The sequence below is a fragment of the Chamaea fasciata genome, unplaced genomic scaffold (assembly GCF_029207755.1).
Source record: "Chamaea fasciata isolate MVZ Bird 193981 ecotype frontalis unplaced genomic scaffold, bChaFas1.0.hap1 SCAF_3, whole genome shotgun sequence".
Classification (NCBI taxonomy): Eukaryota; Metazoa; Chordata; class Aves; order Passeriformes; family Sylviidae; genus Chamaea; species Chamaea fasciata.
In genome coordinates, this window is record NW_027094088.1 from 92,606,146 (window position 1) to 92,620,141 (window position 13,996).

General features: G+C 33.0%; 1 protein-coding gene across 1 annotated transcript in view; it reads left to right on the forward strand.

Moving 5' to 3' along the window:
* CSMD1 (CUB and Sushi multiple domains 1) overlaps nucleotides 1-13,996 on the forward strand; it is a 1,082,532-nt gene that overhangs the window by 1,037,485 nt on the left and 31,051 nt on the right. The window contains exons 55-58 of the mRNA XM_066179810.1: nucleotides 5,463-5,651; nucleotides 7,263-7,436; nucleotides 11,407-11,589; nucleotides 13,810-13,986. Of these exons, the coding sequence (XP_066035907.1) occupies nucleotides 5,463-5,651; nucleotides 7,263-7,436; nucleotides 11,407-11,589; nucleotides 13,810-13,986 (723 nt within the window). The remainder of the gene's footprint in view (nucleotides 1-5,462; nucleotides 5,652-7,262; nucleotides 7,437-11,406; nucleotides 11,590-13,809; nucleotides 13,987-13,996) is intronic.

Here is a 13,996-nt window from a genome sequence, read left to right on the forward strand (position 1 = left end):
ACAAGCAGAGCTTTCTTTCTTTTTATAGAAGCATTTTTAAAAACCTGTCATAAAAACAGAGTGAATTCTCTACTCTTTATTCACTCTAGAGTGTCAGGCCCTAAACATATTCTTGGTACCAACATTAATGGAATACTTTTCACATAAAAATTATTAAAAATTCTGTTGATTATATATGAAAATTTATAAAAGAAGCTTATTTCTGTCAAGAAAAAAAAAAAGTGAGTGAGAACAAGAAACTAAATACTGTGAATGATGTACTTTTTGATGATCATTCAACTTTTTAAAAGAAAGCTTCCCTACAGGATTCTGACATGGTCTTTTAACTTCTTTGTCCTCAAGGGTTTGAATCTACTAAGTGTGAGGTTCCAAAGTTATCAGGGTAGACTTGGACTATTCTCTAGCTTTTCTCAGAAGACTAAACCAAGACTGACAGAATTCATTTCCCATGCAACTCTTGACAGGTGTCATTGAGAAAATACAATCTCCGTCTACTCTCACTGTGATTTACAATTGAGTCCCCAGGGTGAAAGGCAACTGGGGAAAATACTGCCTTAGTTCTGTATGCCAGCCAACTCAAATTCTTTTCTAAAGTACTCCTTACTGCAGCTCTTCTTAGCAACAGCACACTTGTATATATATTTAAAAACTGATAGCTGATCTTAAGTGGCACTGCAGGCATAATTGTGGTTACTTTTTAGCTTGAGAGATCATATTCTCTTGCATAATCATTTGATAAGACTTCATGTATGATGCAAGAATTTTGTTCACAGAGCTCATGCTTAAATTAAGCATTTGCTGACTGTTTTGTGTTTCATTCATCACTGAGCTGTCTAAAGAGATACTACTGGTATTGGAGTGAAAACTCTATCACACAGAAAAATTGATACTTCGGGACTGCAGTATATTCCTTGAACATTCCATATTCCTGGTATGCATGGAGAATTAACTTTTTCTGTTCTCCCTACTGACTTGCAAAAATAGTTCAGTTAGAATTGCTTTTGGGTAGCTTTGGGCCAGTGTATCTTCATGAAACAAAGTTCCTTTTAGTTTCTAATACTGACTTTCCATAAGCAAACTTGGCACCTTTACCCGTTAAACCAAAGATTTAATTTGAAGCACTTATATTTGATTTTTTTATGTTAATGATCTCAACTTCACTAAAAAAAGGGACAGCTCTTGTGAATGCTGGTTAAAAAAAAAAAAAAAAAAAAAACCAAAAAACCTAGGGAAAGATTTGAGTAATCCATAGGATGAGAAGAATATTTGAAAATAATTGTATTCATAAATCTACCAAACCTTCAATAAATGTGAGAATTTTGCAACATGCATCAGATTTTTCTTCTGTTTAATAGAATATTCTGAGATTAAAATGGAAATAATTTGAACTATTACTTTCAATGCTGTCTTTCAACTAATCTAGTGCATATTTGAGTTCAATAACAATTATTCTCCCTAAATTGCAGTGAAAAATAAATACTTTTTGGTTTTTCTTTTGAACAAATTTTAAAATGGCATTTCACTTCTTATTTTACTGCTTTTTCCTTTACATAACTTACTTCTATCTGTACTGTACTTCACTGTTATCACTTTGATTAGAAATAAAATAAGCATTCAACATTATAGTTTAAAAAAATAGTACTTCCTGATATTCTGGAGTTCCCACAACTCCCAGATGAGGTTTCTACGTGGTTCATAGTCTATGATGCAATGACAAGTTGTCTACATTTTTGTTCTGGAAAACACTTTCTTTAAAGGTTTTTGCCTGTAGATCTCTACTGTCCTCCCCATTCCATCAAAGAGAATATCAGAGCATCTGCAATGTCATTCTCAGACAAAACAACAATAACAGCAAAAAAACCCAAACCATATGAACAACAAAACCCCTCAAACAAATGAACCCTATACTCCTAAAACCACCAAACAGAACCACCCAAAAATCCCACCAGAAAATAGGCTAAAAATATAGATTGCATGGAGGAAGATTCTTTTGACATCGTAAGACCCTTATCTGATAAACAGTATAAATCTTGTCCTATAGCTTGGGAAGAATTCAGTAGTATCTGTCGTCATGCAAATTTCCATTAGTTTTGTGTATTCAATAATGAAATTTTACTTTAAATGTGTATGTCTTGTTTAAGCTGTGTATGCCCAGTTTTTAGTGCTATAATCCTGAGCCAAAACAAATTTGGATGATATTAAATGCAGGCTACTAAACATGCATCTGTACTGTGGATCTCTGTGAGCACAGCAAGGAGTCCTATTCGTACCAGCATAAAATTTCCAATACAAAAAAAATTTAAATATGATTAATAGATTGATAAACTGATACTAATTCACCTTTGGACTATTGGCAGAGGAATGTAATTACTATTTTTTCACAGGATTTTTCATATATTGTTACAGCCATAAAGCACAATGCCATCCTTTTTTTATCTGTATTATTTAAGGGGAGAGCTGCTCTTGAAGGAGTAGTTGCTACAACAGGTAGGTATAAGTGGAATAGAAAAGTGTTATTTTCCATAGTTATTTTTGATACGCAGTTTCATTGCAAGGTAAGTTACTGATTAGAACATGGATATAGGTCTGAAGAAGACCTGAATTCTGTTCTCGGCCAGTATAAATGTTCCATACAACCCTGGACTTCACTTTTTTATATGATTGAGCACAGTAGTGGTATTATGCAATTGTGAGATTAGGAATCAAATTACCATAAAAATAGTTTTATCTAAATAGAAAGATTTCGAAATATTCCCTTCTGTGTTTGAAATTAAATTTATCTGTATTTTTAAATTAAACAGTGCCTGGCATGGGAGCTGAATTGCTCCTACTCACGTAGATTATTTTTATTTGAACCAAGTGGAACATTCATGGGAATTATTTGCAGCATGGCTCAGGGGTTAGTATGGACAGGAGGATCATTCTACATGAGCAATTCAGAGAAATTCACCCTGTTCTGGAGGGTAGCAGAGCACAATGGTATGGACTGAGCCACCATCTACTGGCCTCATGCCAGAAAACAAGTGCTGGCTTTCTCTAATTCACATTGATATAGATGTGTATTCAAGGGTTTAGGAATGTGTATACATTTATGTGGAAAAACTAAGTTTAAGGATGTGTTTGCAAAAGGCAACTTATAAGTATGCAGAGGATGCAGGCTAGTTCCAAAAGCAGGAAATTTACAGCAGCATCTACCCCGCACCACACCATGTCTAATTGCCCTTGTGTTGCTTCTGGGAACTGTGCTAGTTTCTGTAAGAAAAGATTGCACTGTGGGTTCAGAAATATGAGCTCCTTCAGATCTAGCTTAATGTTTTGGTAAGGCATTCTGTCAGTGGACTGTAGATTTTACAGACTTTCACACGTGTCCCTGTTCTACAATGATAGTCATGTTGCCAGTATGAGAATTAGACTTAACTGACACAGATGAGCAACCATGGGGCAACAAAGAATGTGTTATGTAAAAGAAAAAAGCATTTTCTCTTGATAAGACTCCTAAATAGAGATCCCCAGAAGAAAGTTCTTCAAAGCAAGTACAGAGACACAGACTTCCACATCCAAAATTTTCACAGCTTTCAAAGAGCAGTGAGATATTAGGATTTGATATTTTCCCCTGTCTTACGGGACAGGAAAAAGAAGTCAAGAGCTAAGGAGGCGTTTGTTTCTGTCGATGAAATCTCATGTAAACACATATTTATTTAACCTCCATATATCTGATTTCTGTATAAAATGTTATGGTTATAACACTATGTTTAAATAAAAGTTGTTAGTATGAAATACAAGCTAAACTATTATAATGCAAGCTGAACGTAACTTCTCTGGTGAATTATTTCATAGGATTCACTAGAAAACAAATAGGAACAGTTTCAGTTAAGAGACTAATGTTTTATTACTGCTCAGGAACAAAATAATAAAAAGGATCTCTTTCATTGAACATAATAATTCTACATAATACCTTTTTAATGCTCTGTGTGCATTATTGTAATACCTAAATTTTAAAAATATATTTGACTTTTCTGTGTAATTGTATTGTCAGTGTTTTTAATAAGAATTGGTACATGAAAAATGGGTTGCTTCATGACAGAAAGAGTTCTTTTCCCCAAATATTACTTCTAAAATAATTTTTATGAAGGAAAACTTTAGATTCATATGGGGCATTCTTTAAACCTAGATAAATGTTTGTTTAGAATTGTGAGGTTGAAATGATGAACATTTAACACTTTTAAAAGTGTGGCTTTAAAAGATAAGGATAAATAAATTAAAACTGGATTTTGCTCCAAATTAAATTTTAGGATGTTAGAATTTTCCTAAAATCCTGATATTTTTTAGCTGATTGAATAAAGTGCCCCTTCAATGAATGAATATTTGCACAAGCTGCATACTTCTAGTGAATTATCTGATCTGCATTTTTAAATATTATGCATGATATAACTTAAGCTTTTGAATAAAAGTTATTCAGGAGTAAAAAGGAGTCCATTAGGGACTATGTATATCTTACCTCTAAAATGATAATCTTATCTATATTCTTCCCCACTGATTTATTTTTCATGAAAATTGATTTGAACTAGATGACATACTTGAAAGGTAGATTCCTGTGGTTCTTGGATGAGCTTTAATTTACAATACTAATAATATTTTAAGTCTTTTTTTTTTTAGTTTATTTATAGATATATAAATATATCTTCAGAATGAAGATGTGGAGGAGTGGAGTAGGTGTTTGTAAGTTTTCATATAGTTTTCAGATTAACAGACAGCAAAATTGGGTGTTTGAAAAAGTCCCTTCCAACCCAAGCTGTCAAATGGTTCTATGACCCTGCAGTGTCTGCAGAGTATAAAATGAAGGAGTGGGGAGGGTAGGTATACTTTACATAAAAACTAAACAGTCATAAAAACCCCGTATTTTTTAAAGTTTTTAATAGCTGTCTGAAAAAATTACTTCATATTTTTTGGTGCTTACACTCACTCCTGCTCCCCTATCAAGTATTTGATTTTTCACTTTCTTCCTTTTCCTATTCTACATCTTAATAGCAGAAAATGTCCTCAATATTTAAAGCAATTTTTCTCATTAGAGGAAATTAATATAAAAGAAAATGTCAAAGTGTTATTTAGAATATAGACTGTTCCTTCACATAAAAATTATGTAGAAGACCAAACTAAGCCTGCCAAGGGAATGATAAAAAATTCCTCCAATTTCTCTTTTATCTTTGAACCACTTGTATACTTAATATTATGTATCTTGTCCAAGATTATTAAAAGAACTGGAGTAAAACTGTAGCATTAGTTGCAAAGCAAAAAGATCTAGATCTTACTTAGGAGTCAAAATTTCTGATATTTAAGTCAAATAAAACCCACAAAAGAACTGTAGATGAAACAGAGTCACTAGCTGCTATTGAAGCAATGAGAATCATTGCTACATTTATATTTCTGTTTTGCATCGGAAATGAATATTGTTTCTCTTACAGTGGTGAACTGTTCTGATCCTGGATTTGTGGAGAATGCAATTCGTCACGGACAGCAGAATTATCCTGAAAGTTTCAAGTATGGAACAAGTGTGGCATATCATTGCAAGAAGGGCTTTTATCTCCTGGGCTCATCTGCGCTGACCTGTAAAGCTAACGGGTTATGGGATAGATCATTACCAAAGTGTTTGCGTAAGTAATCCATTTGGCTGGATTAGCATTAAAGGGTTGTGCATGATTTTAAATCATGACAGAAAAAGAAGTGTAGCCATCTATTAAGGAACAAAGTGGACTTTAAGATCAATACATTGCAAATTGTACATCTCAGTAAGAAAACATTAAGATAAAATATCATGCAACTTAACATCATTAAAAAATGTTTCCAGTTCCAATGGAACTATTATTTCAAATGCCAGAGAGTCAAAATTAATTTCTCCTATCAGTGAATTGTTAGGGTATCTGGAAAAAGCTAGAGAAATTTAAAATTATCATTTATTTGTTATAATTTAAAATGATAGTCTAAGACCATTAGTGCCTGTATCAGATATTTATATTTTTTTCAAACTCATTGTAGTGTATATGTGAGAATAAATCTGTGAAATTTTGTATAGAAAGATTTTGCTCGAGAGGGTCTTTTTATAACATTGCTTCATATTTCTTCCATCACTTTCTCCTCAGAGAGGGGGATATGAAAAACACAGTCTTCTGGTGTTTCCTATGATCAGTAAGCTTCATATCTTTACAAAATAACAGTTTGTCTGAGATTAATTTCCACTGAGATATTTTCCTTCTTTGATCACTGTTAATTTCTTGTCATGATTTCTGATTTGAAATGCAATTATTAGAAGTGGTAAATGAAATTAAAGAATATTTAAATTTGAAACGCGTCAGATGATTTAAAAGTTTTCCTTAACAGAATTGAAATTTTTTACTAAAATTATTTATTTCCTGGATTTACACTTATATACCAGAGCAAGAAATGTCACTAGGTTGGTGAATTTATTTTTTATTATGCTTCTCATACTGCTATGTATCTAATATTGACATGACCCAAGCAGTTTTGTTGTTTTGTTGGTTTTTTTTTTTCCACAAACAATCTATGCTTTCAATGTCTGTCAATAAGAACAATAACCTGAAAATTTGGTTTATTCACATTTCAGTAGCAAAATAATTAGGGAAAATACACCATTTTAAATACAAAATAGCTGCCTTTTTTTTTTTTTCGGCAAGAATATTTACTGGTCCAAGCATGTTCCTTACTTCTTATATCTTAGAAAAATAAGTATGATTTAAAATTATAAAAAATATCAGTAATCCATTTACCTCTTGCTCAGTCTAGTTCATCACATTGCTATAATAATATTACTGAATAAATATTTTGTTTCACTATGCTGCTTAAACTATAACTAATTATAGATACATGATACTTGCATTATCTTATCTGCAATATATAAGCACATTACAGCAATACAACCTTATTTGGTGTCTTCCTTCCTATTGCTAACCAAAATAAGGCGTACTATTTGTAAGGAAGGGTCATGAACAGAAATAAATGAGGAAAGAAATCTATATATTTTTAGAGAAAGGCTAAACTGGATAGGCTAGTTTTATACATAGTTTTGTGTTTAATCTTACAAATGACCAATAAACCATCTATAGCAACAAGAAAACTGAAGCTGTGTAAGAGTTGAAATCCAGACATACATGTATATTTTGTGGAACCAGCCATGTATTTAAAGGTTAGAAGAGATTTTTTCTGTGCTATGAGAACATCTCATAATGTTGTGTTCTTACCTTTATTAGCCATTTCTTGTGGACATCCTGGGGTACCTGCAAATGCAGTTCTTTCAGGAGACAAATTTACATATGGCTCCATAGTTCACTATTCTTGCACAGCGGGTCGAAGGCTCATAGGGAATTCTACGAGGGAGTGCCAGGAAGATAGCCACTGGAGTGGGACTCTCCCTCACTGTTCAGGTACTTCTACCAACCATTATCTGAAATTCATCTTGTCATATGAACAAGGATATTTTCACACATTTTTTTTTGCAAATACTTGTTTTGTTTATTTTCCAGTTATATTTTAATTTCACCAATAGCCACTCCACTGTATCACACCCATTTGCTGAAATATCCTCATAATCATCTCATTCTCTTTGTCATTACTTCACAATTTCACTCCTCAGCCACATGCTTTAGTTGTGTACTGCTGTGTATAGCAGATACAGCAAAACAGTTTTTCAAACCTGGACAAGCTTTGCTTAAAAAGGATACATGTGATACGTTATATTTTTATGAACACGTTGTTTAAACAAAGGTTGTTGCATCAGAAAATTTTGATTAAGAAACTCCACAGCAAAGGTATTAAGGTAAACTATGTACATTTTGCTCCTCTTTTCTCTTGCAGAAATATACTTTATTATTGTCACAATGTGCAAACACTATAAGTGTCTGACATGTTCTTGGTGCTGTCAGGAAGTACAGAAACTGTTTATTCTCCCCTAGACTATGCAAATCTAGAAGAAGCCATAAAACATCACACAGTTTTGTTGAAGTGAAGAGTTCAGGGGAGGCTTGGCTCCTAAGGATACAAACAGCATATTAATAGCTATTGTAAGGGAAACAGGTATACACACTTTGGTATAATCAAATTGGTAAAATCAAATATCTGTATAGTTTAAGAAGAAAATTTTCTAGTGAGAAAATTGTTCATAATTACCTATTATACAATCTTATCACTTCCCTTGAACTATTAGACGTGCCCGCTGTTGGGCTGATGTGGTTCGATTCTGATTTGACCTAATTTAGATAGGTGTGAGGTACTTTGAATTATTTTCAGTACTTTGAAAAAGATATTAGTAAGTGTTCATTGAAAGTGGTCCATTTATGAGCTGCAAGGATGATTATGCAAGGATGCTGAGCAGAATTTGAAATACTGAGAAAAGTAAGTGAATTTAAATCACTACTGTTTCTTTTCTTTTTTCTGCTGCTCATGGAGGAAGTTTAGATTCTTCTTACACTGCTAGATCTCACTGACATCGTGGTCTCTATGCCTAGACCTGAAAGGCATCACTGCACAACAAGAATTTTTTCTTGATTATCTTAAGCTCACATTTATGTCACTTTCACCTTTTTATCCAGGATTATATCCCAGACCTGAAATTGCTGGTATTGATCTGAAGACTTGAATAGTCTGATAACAAGTGCTGTTATCTAGTGCTATTATCCAGCATTTCTCACCACAAGGAAAATCTCATGTTGATGGAGGGAAATTTTAATTGCTAATAATTTAGACTCTTCAGATATCTTCAGTCATGAATATGACAGTATTTTATAGACTCATAGATTTTGAAAACATTAAAAAGCCCTGTACTCACGTCTTATGGTGGGCAAGATATTTCTAGTGTAACTAAAATATTGTTACTGATGCAGATTTCAATTTTCTAACTTTTAACACAATGGGTCACTATCTTGAGAACAAGATGATTCCCTAGAGAAATGAAAATCTGCCTCTGTTGGCTCAATGTAAAAAAAAAAAACAACCTCCCCCGCAAAAAAAAAAGCAAAAGAAAACCTAAAAGGTGTCTCATTTCTCTAAGGTATTTAGAATTGTAAAATGAACTACACTTTCCAAGTTAGATATTCAGGAGATTAATCCATCAAAATCCAGTATGAATAATTCGTTCTCATAATGTCAGTGAAAGAATGATTTTGCCCAGGATGACTGAGAACTCTAATTGGTTTTATACTTTGGGGATATGAAAAACAGTCCAAATATAATGTTTAAAACCTGTAGTCTCTTTCAGAATGGGATTAATTTCTTTATTATATATTAATATATGTTTGAATGCCTGATGGTTCTATGATGGTTTAAATATGATCTCAGGGTTTGCTGTCACCTGGGACCTGTTGCAATGATGGACTTTTGCATTGTATGAATTAAGCAAGAGTTGACATTTTCGTTTAAAATGACACATTCATATTTCAATAATGGCTATTGAGTCTTCTACATTGCTAAATAAAAAGTGCTCTAGACCTTCATATTACTGTAACTGCCTTTGTCTATACACTTTGACTATAAAATTTCATGGTTGCATTTCAAATTTTCTCCAAGTCAAAACTAGGTATGTTCAAGAAAAAAAAAAAAAAGTCCAGTCATTCATCTGGAATAATTCCCTCAGCAAAATCTCAAAGCAACTAAGACATCATCAAGTTTTCCGAATAATAGATCATTCTGCCCTGAAAAATCCCTTTGGATTCACAAGCCAAAGTATGTGTGATATATCTGTTTAATGACATAAACATGCCACAGTGGGAATCACAGTCCTCATGTAATTTTGCACATTTTAAGGAGACAGAATTGTCTGTAAAATAGTAATGTCTTAGATTAAGTGGAAGCAGATAGCATCCAGAGGCCACATCTGGACTTCTGCTTTAGCAGTGCCAGGGCATAAGTCATGGATGACAGTGTTTGATCCCTGAGACCATTATACTCTTTGAATTGTCTCCAGATTATTTTTTACCCATCATACCTGGCAGTCCATCAAACACACAAATACTTTACAAGTTTGTGTGTGCTGGAGATCATCCTCAACAGTCATTTTTGAGGCAGACACAGTGTTTTGGAGAGTGAGTTTTACTGTACACAGAGAGACAGAATATACCAGCTGACTTCAGACACACTGTTTACAAACATGTATTTACACCAGGAAATCTAGGTCCAAATGCGATAGGGCAGGGTGACAAGAACAATCTATTCTAGAAGAACCTAGTACTAGACAAAGTGAACACAGTCAAAACCCACAAGTTAGTCTTGAATTCCGGAATTGTCTTGGCCTCCTTTTATGTGAAATCATGACTGTATCCACTAACACTTACTATAATTAAACCCTTTTAATGCACAGGTAATTGTCCTGACATACAAAAATTGTAATTTCTAAATTAACTATTTGAGTTTACTTAAAAATTTGGTATCGTTTTTGCTTGTTTAGGATTTTTTTCCTTTATACGAGAGGGATTCCTATGAAGAAAAACCCATTTAAGAATACACAGGCTTCAAACTATTAAAGTGTTTTCACATAATTGAAAAAAAAAAACACTAAAAGTAAAATCAAAGCCCAAAATCAAAACCAGTAGTTTCAAAGACTTTGCGTTTAGTCATATAATTCAAAAACAGAGAATACAGGATAATATTGCTGTTAACTGCAATGTAGACACAGAAGGATTTAAGAGATAAACAATTTTATACCAAAATTTATAATAAATTGTTGATGCTGAGACCATCCTTCATTAACCGTCCTGTATAGTATCTCCTGTAACAGCCACTCTATGTGATAAAGCACTTGACTGATTCATCAGATATATTAAAAATTTCTTCAGAGCTCTGTCTTGCAACATGTTCTTTCTCTTCTAAATTTGTAACTAATACTTGCATAGAAATTTAGAGGATAAGGAAAATTGAGATATTTTCATTCTTGACAGACACAAAGGCAGGAGTATTTTCTGTAGATATATGTACTTCAAATGCATTTCCTAAAAATTTGAATATTTTTCTCCTCACTCTTGCTGTTATTTAATTCTTGTTATTAGAAGATGTCACTACAAGTCAAACAACATAATGTGCAGAAAATATTTCTATCAAAAAGCAACAGATTTGTTGAACTGACAAAAGGTGGCAGGGGTGCTTCCTGTCAGCTCAATTATCTGTTTGCTTTTATTTTTATCACATTCTGTGTTTAGGTCTGTATTGGTCTGGGAAAAGAAGTAGGGTAGAAAGATATGTATTTTCATCTTTGGCTTTAGTTTCCCATCGCAATACTGGAGAAAAGGGATTGCTTGTAATAGAAACAATGCAGTGGCACTATTCAAAAGAGAGTGGCACTATTCACTGCCAGTACATTTGCACATAATGTCCCTGGCAATAGTTGTGCTCTGTTGTGTTTTGCAGGAAATAATCCTGGTTTTTGTGATGATCCAGGAGTACCAGCTCATGGGTCTAGACTAGGGGATGAGTTCAAAACAAAAAGTCTGCTCCGATTCTCATGTGAAATGGGTTATCAGCTGCGAGGGTCTGCAGAGCGAACGTGCTTACTTAATGGCTCCTGGTCAGGTATACAGCCTGTGTGTGAAGGTAGGTATTGATACATTGGAATTTTGGCACTTTTGACACACTTCCTAATGACTTTTTATTCTTTGATTGAAAAAATTTGTTTGGCAGAAATATGCTTTCTTAACATTCTACAGAAAGGTGATTTTAAAAGGTTTACAAGCAGTTCATGTTTTGCTTGAAATTTTAAATCCAAACTGGTAAAGTTTTGGAATATATATTTATAAGAAGTTTGTGAGAGAATAATTTTAGTAAAAAATAATTAGCCTGTAAATAAATAGTAGATACCTAAGTTAAACATAAGACTAAATAAATGCTTTTGATTGAAGATATAAAAATGGAGTGATAAATCATCTTTTTTGTAACAATAAAATACTTTCTTCATCTCTTTCTATGTAATATCTATGCATCAAGGACTGAATTAATGATAAAATAAAGTTGCATAAATGAATAAATACATAAAGTATAAATTAATAAATCAATACAAATTTCTCAAAAGAAGTTAGACTATTTTCTAATGAGATATTTTTATGCTGCTTCTTTCAGAAGAAATACAACAGAATATTTCTGAAAATCACATTTTAAAATAGGATAAAAACACATAATAAAGAAATTTTTATATTTTTTGTGCAGTTAGAATTGGAAAGCATTAATAGAAGACTTTAAATTCAGTTTTATCATGATTTCCCATTTTCCAAGAATGTTTGAAAAATTACTTTATCTAATTCATGAGAGTTGATGGATTTTGTAGTATTTGCTGTCTCCTAAATTGAATGATAAAATGGAAGATAGAACAAAATATTTGTAAAAAAATTTTTTACATACATGCTTTATTCTGACAACAATTGTTCTTTTGTAATATTCTTCAGCACAGACTAGTCTTCTGTCAGTGCAGATATCATCATAACTGTATAAAAACAGCAGTAGGCACAGGATCAGTATTTGAATCAGTATTTTGAACAGAAAACTGAAGCTTTGCAGTATCCTTTCTACTTCCCTTACATGAAGGAAAGTAAGGATAGTTGGACAGCAGAAGTCAGTGGCAACTATCACTGTTTTAAATGCTGCTTTTTCCCCCTTTTCCTCATAGTGTTTGCTTCAACATTCTCTTTTCAGTTCAAAAAAGAAAAAGAAGAAAAAAGCCTCTTTTTTCCCATTTTTCTGTAGTCCTTCAATTGTTTCCTATTTCATTTATTTAAGGATGAGATTAGGAGGAAAATACCTATTGATTCCTGCAAGTTCAAGTTCTACCCTGTTGAATTTTTCTCTTCACTATTTGAAACATTTAAACTTAAAGAGTAATCAAAAATTGATTTAAAGAAGGCAATAAGGTATTATTCCAAACATAAATGGTAGACTAATTTTTAATTTGAAAATTGTGTTTGTTTTAATCGTAAAACCTAACACTTCTTTTTTTTAATTATTAGATTATAACTATTCTTTTGGGGGCCGTCCAGCAGGTCCGAGTCTTTCTTCTGCTGGGGACCCCAGTAGTGGGCGGAGTATTCTAGGTGGGGGTCTCAGAAGACTGGACTTGTTAGAAAAGTTGTTAGGAAAATTCAAAACAAAACCCCTAGTTCTTCTAATTATTGGTTGGTCCACTGGGAAAAAAATCTCCTCACCTTCCAAAAAAAACCCTCCTCATCTTCCAGCATGTAATCAAAATAATCAAGGTAAGCCACTGTCAAATCTTGGACATATGAAGCTGAAACATTATTATTGCCTTAAGGGATTGATATAGATGCCCAAAGTATGGAGGCCAATACAGAGTGCCTGTTCTTTATTTGATTCAAAAAATATAAATTAAGAAGAAGGTCATAATCTACTATTTATGCATTTTTACAATTGAAAAAAGATACCAGAAAACGGGAAGAGAATAGAAAAATTTGCCGAAAGGCAAAACAGAGGTACAGGTCTGTCAGAAAGTCCTGAATGAGCTTTTTTTGCTCTAGTGACTGTATTGGGTAGAGTAGAACAAAAAGGGCAATCTATCTGAATCAGGAGTTGGAAAAAAAGGAAAGAAAAACCAAAAAAAATCCAATGCAAGTAATAATATTAACAAAGAGAAATAAAAGGTTTTTTCAAGAGTATACCTATTACTTATTTTCTCAGTAAAACTTGCCACAGGTATTTTAAAAGACAAGCTATTAAACTAGTTGTTCTTTTATATTTTTTTTCATCCCAGTTAGTCACCTGTCATCAAAATCCCTTTTTTTGTTTGTTTTTTAAATCTTTTCTTTGCAGCTGTATCTTGTGGGAACCCTGGCACACCAGCCAATGGTATGATAATATACACTGATGGAATATTATTCTCCAGCTCAGTCATTTATGCCTGCTGGGAAGGTTACAAAACTTCAGGGCTAACTACTAGACATTGTACTGCTAATGGGACATGGACTGGCACTGCTCCAGACTGCACAGGTCAGAAAGA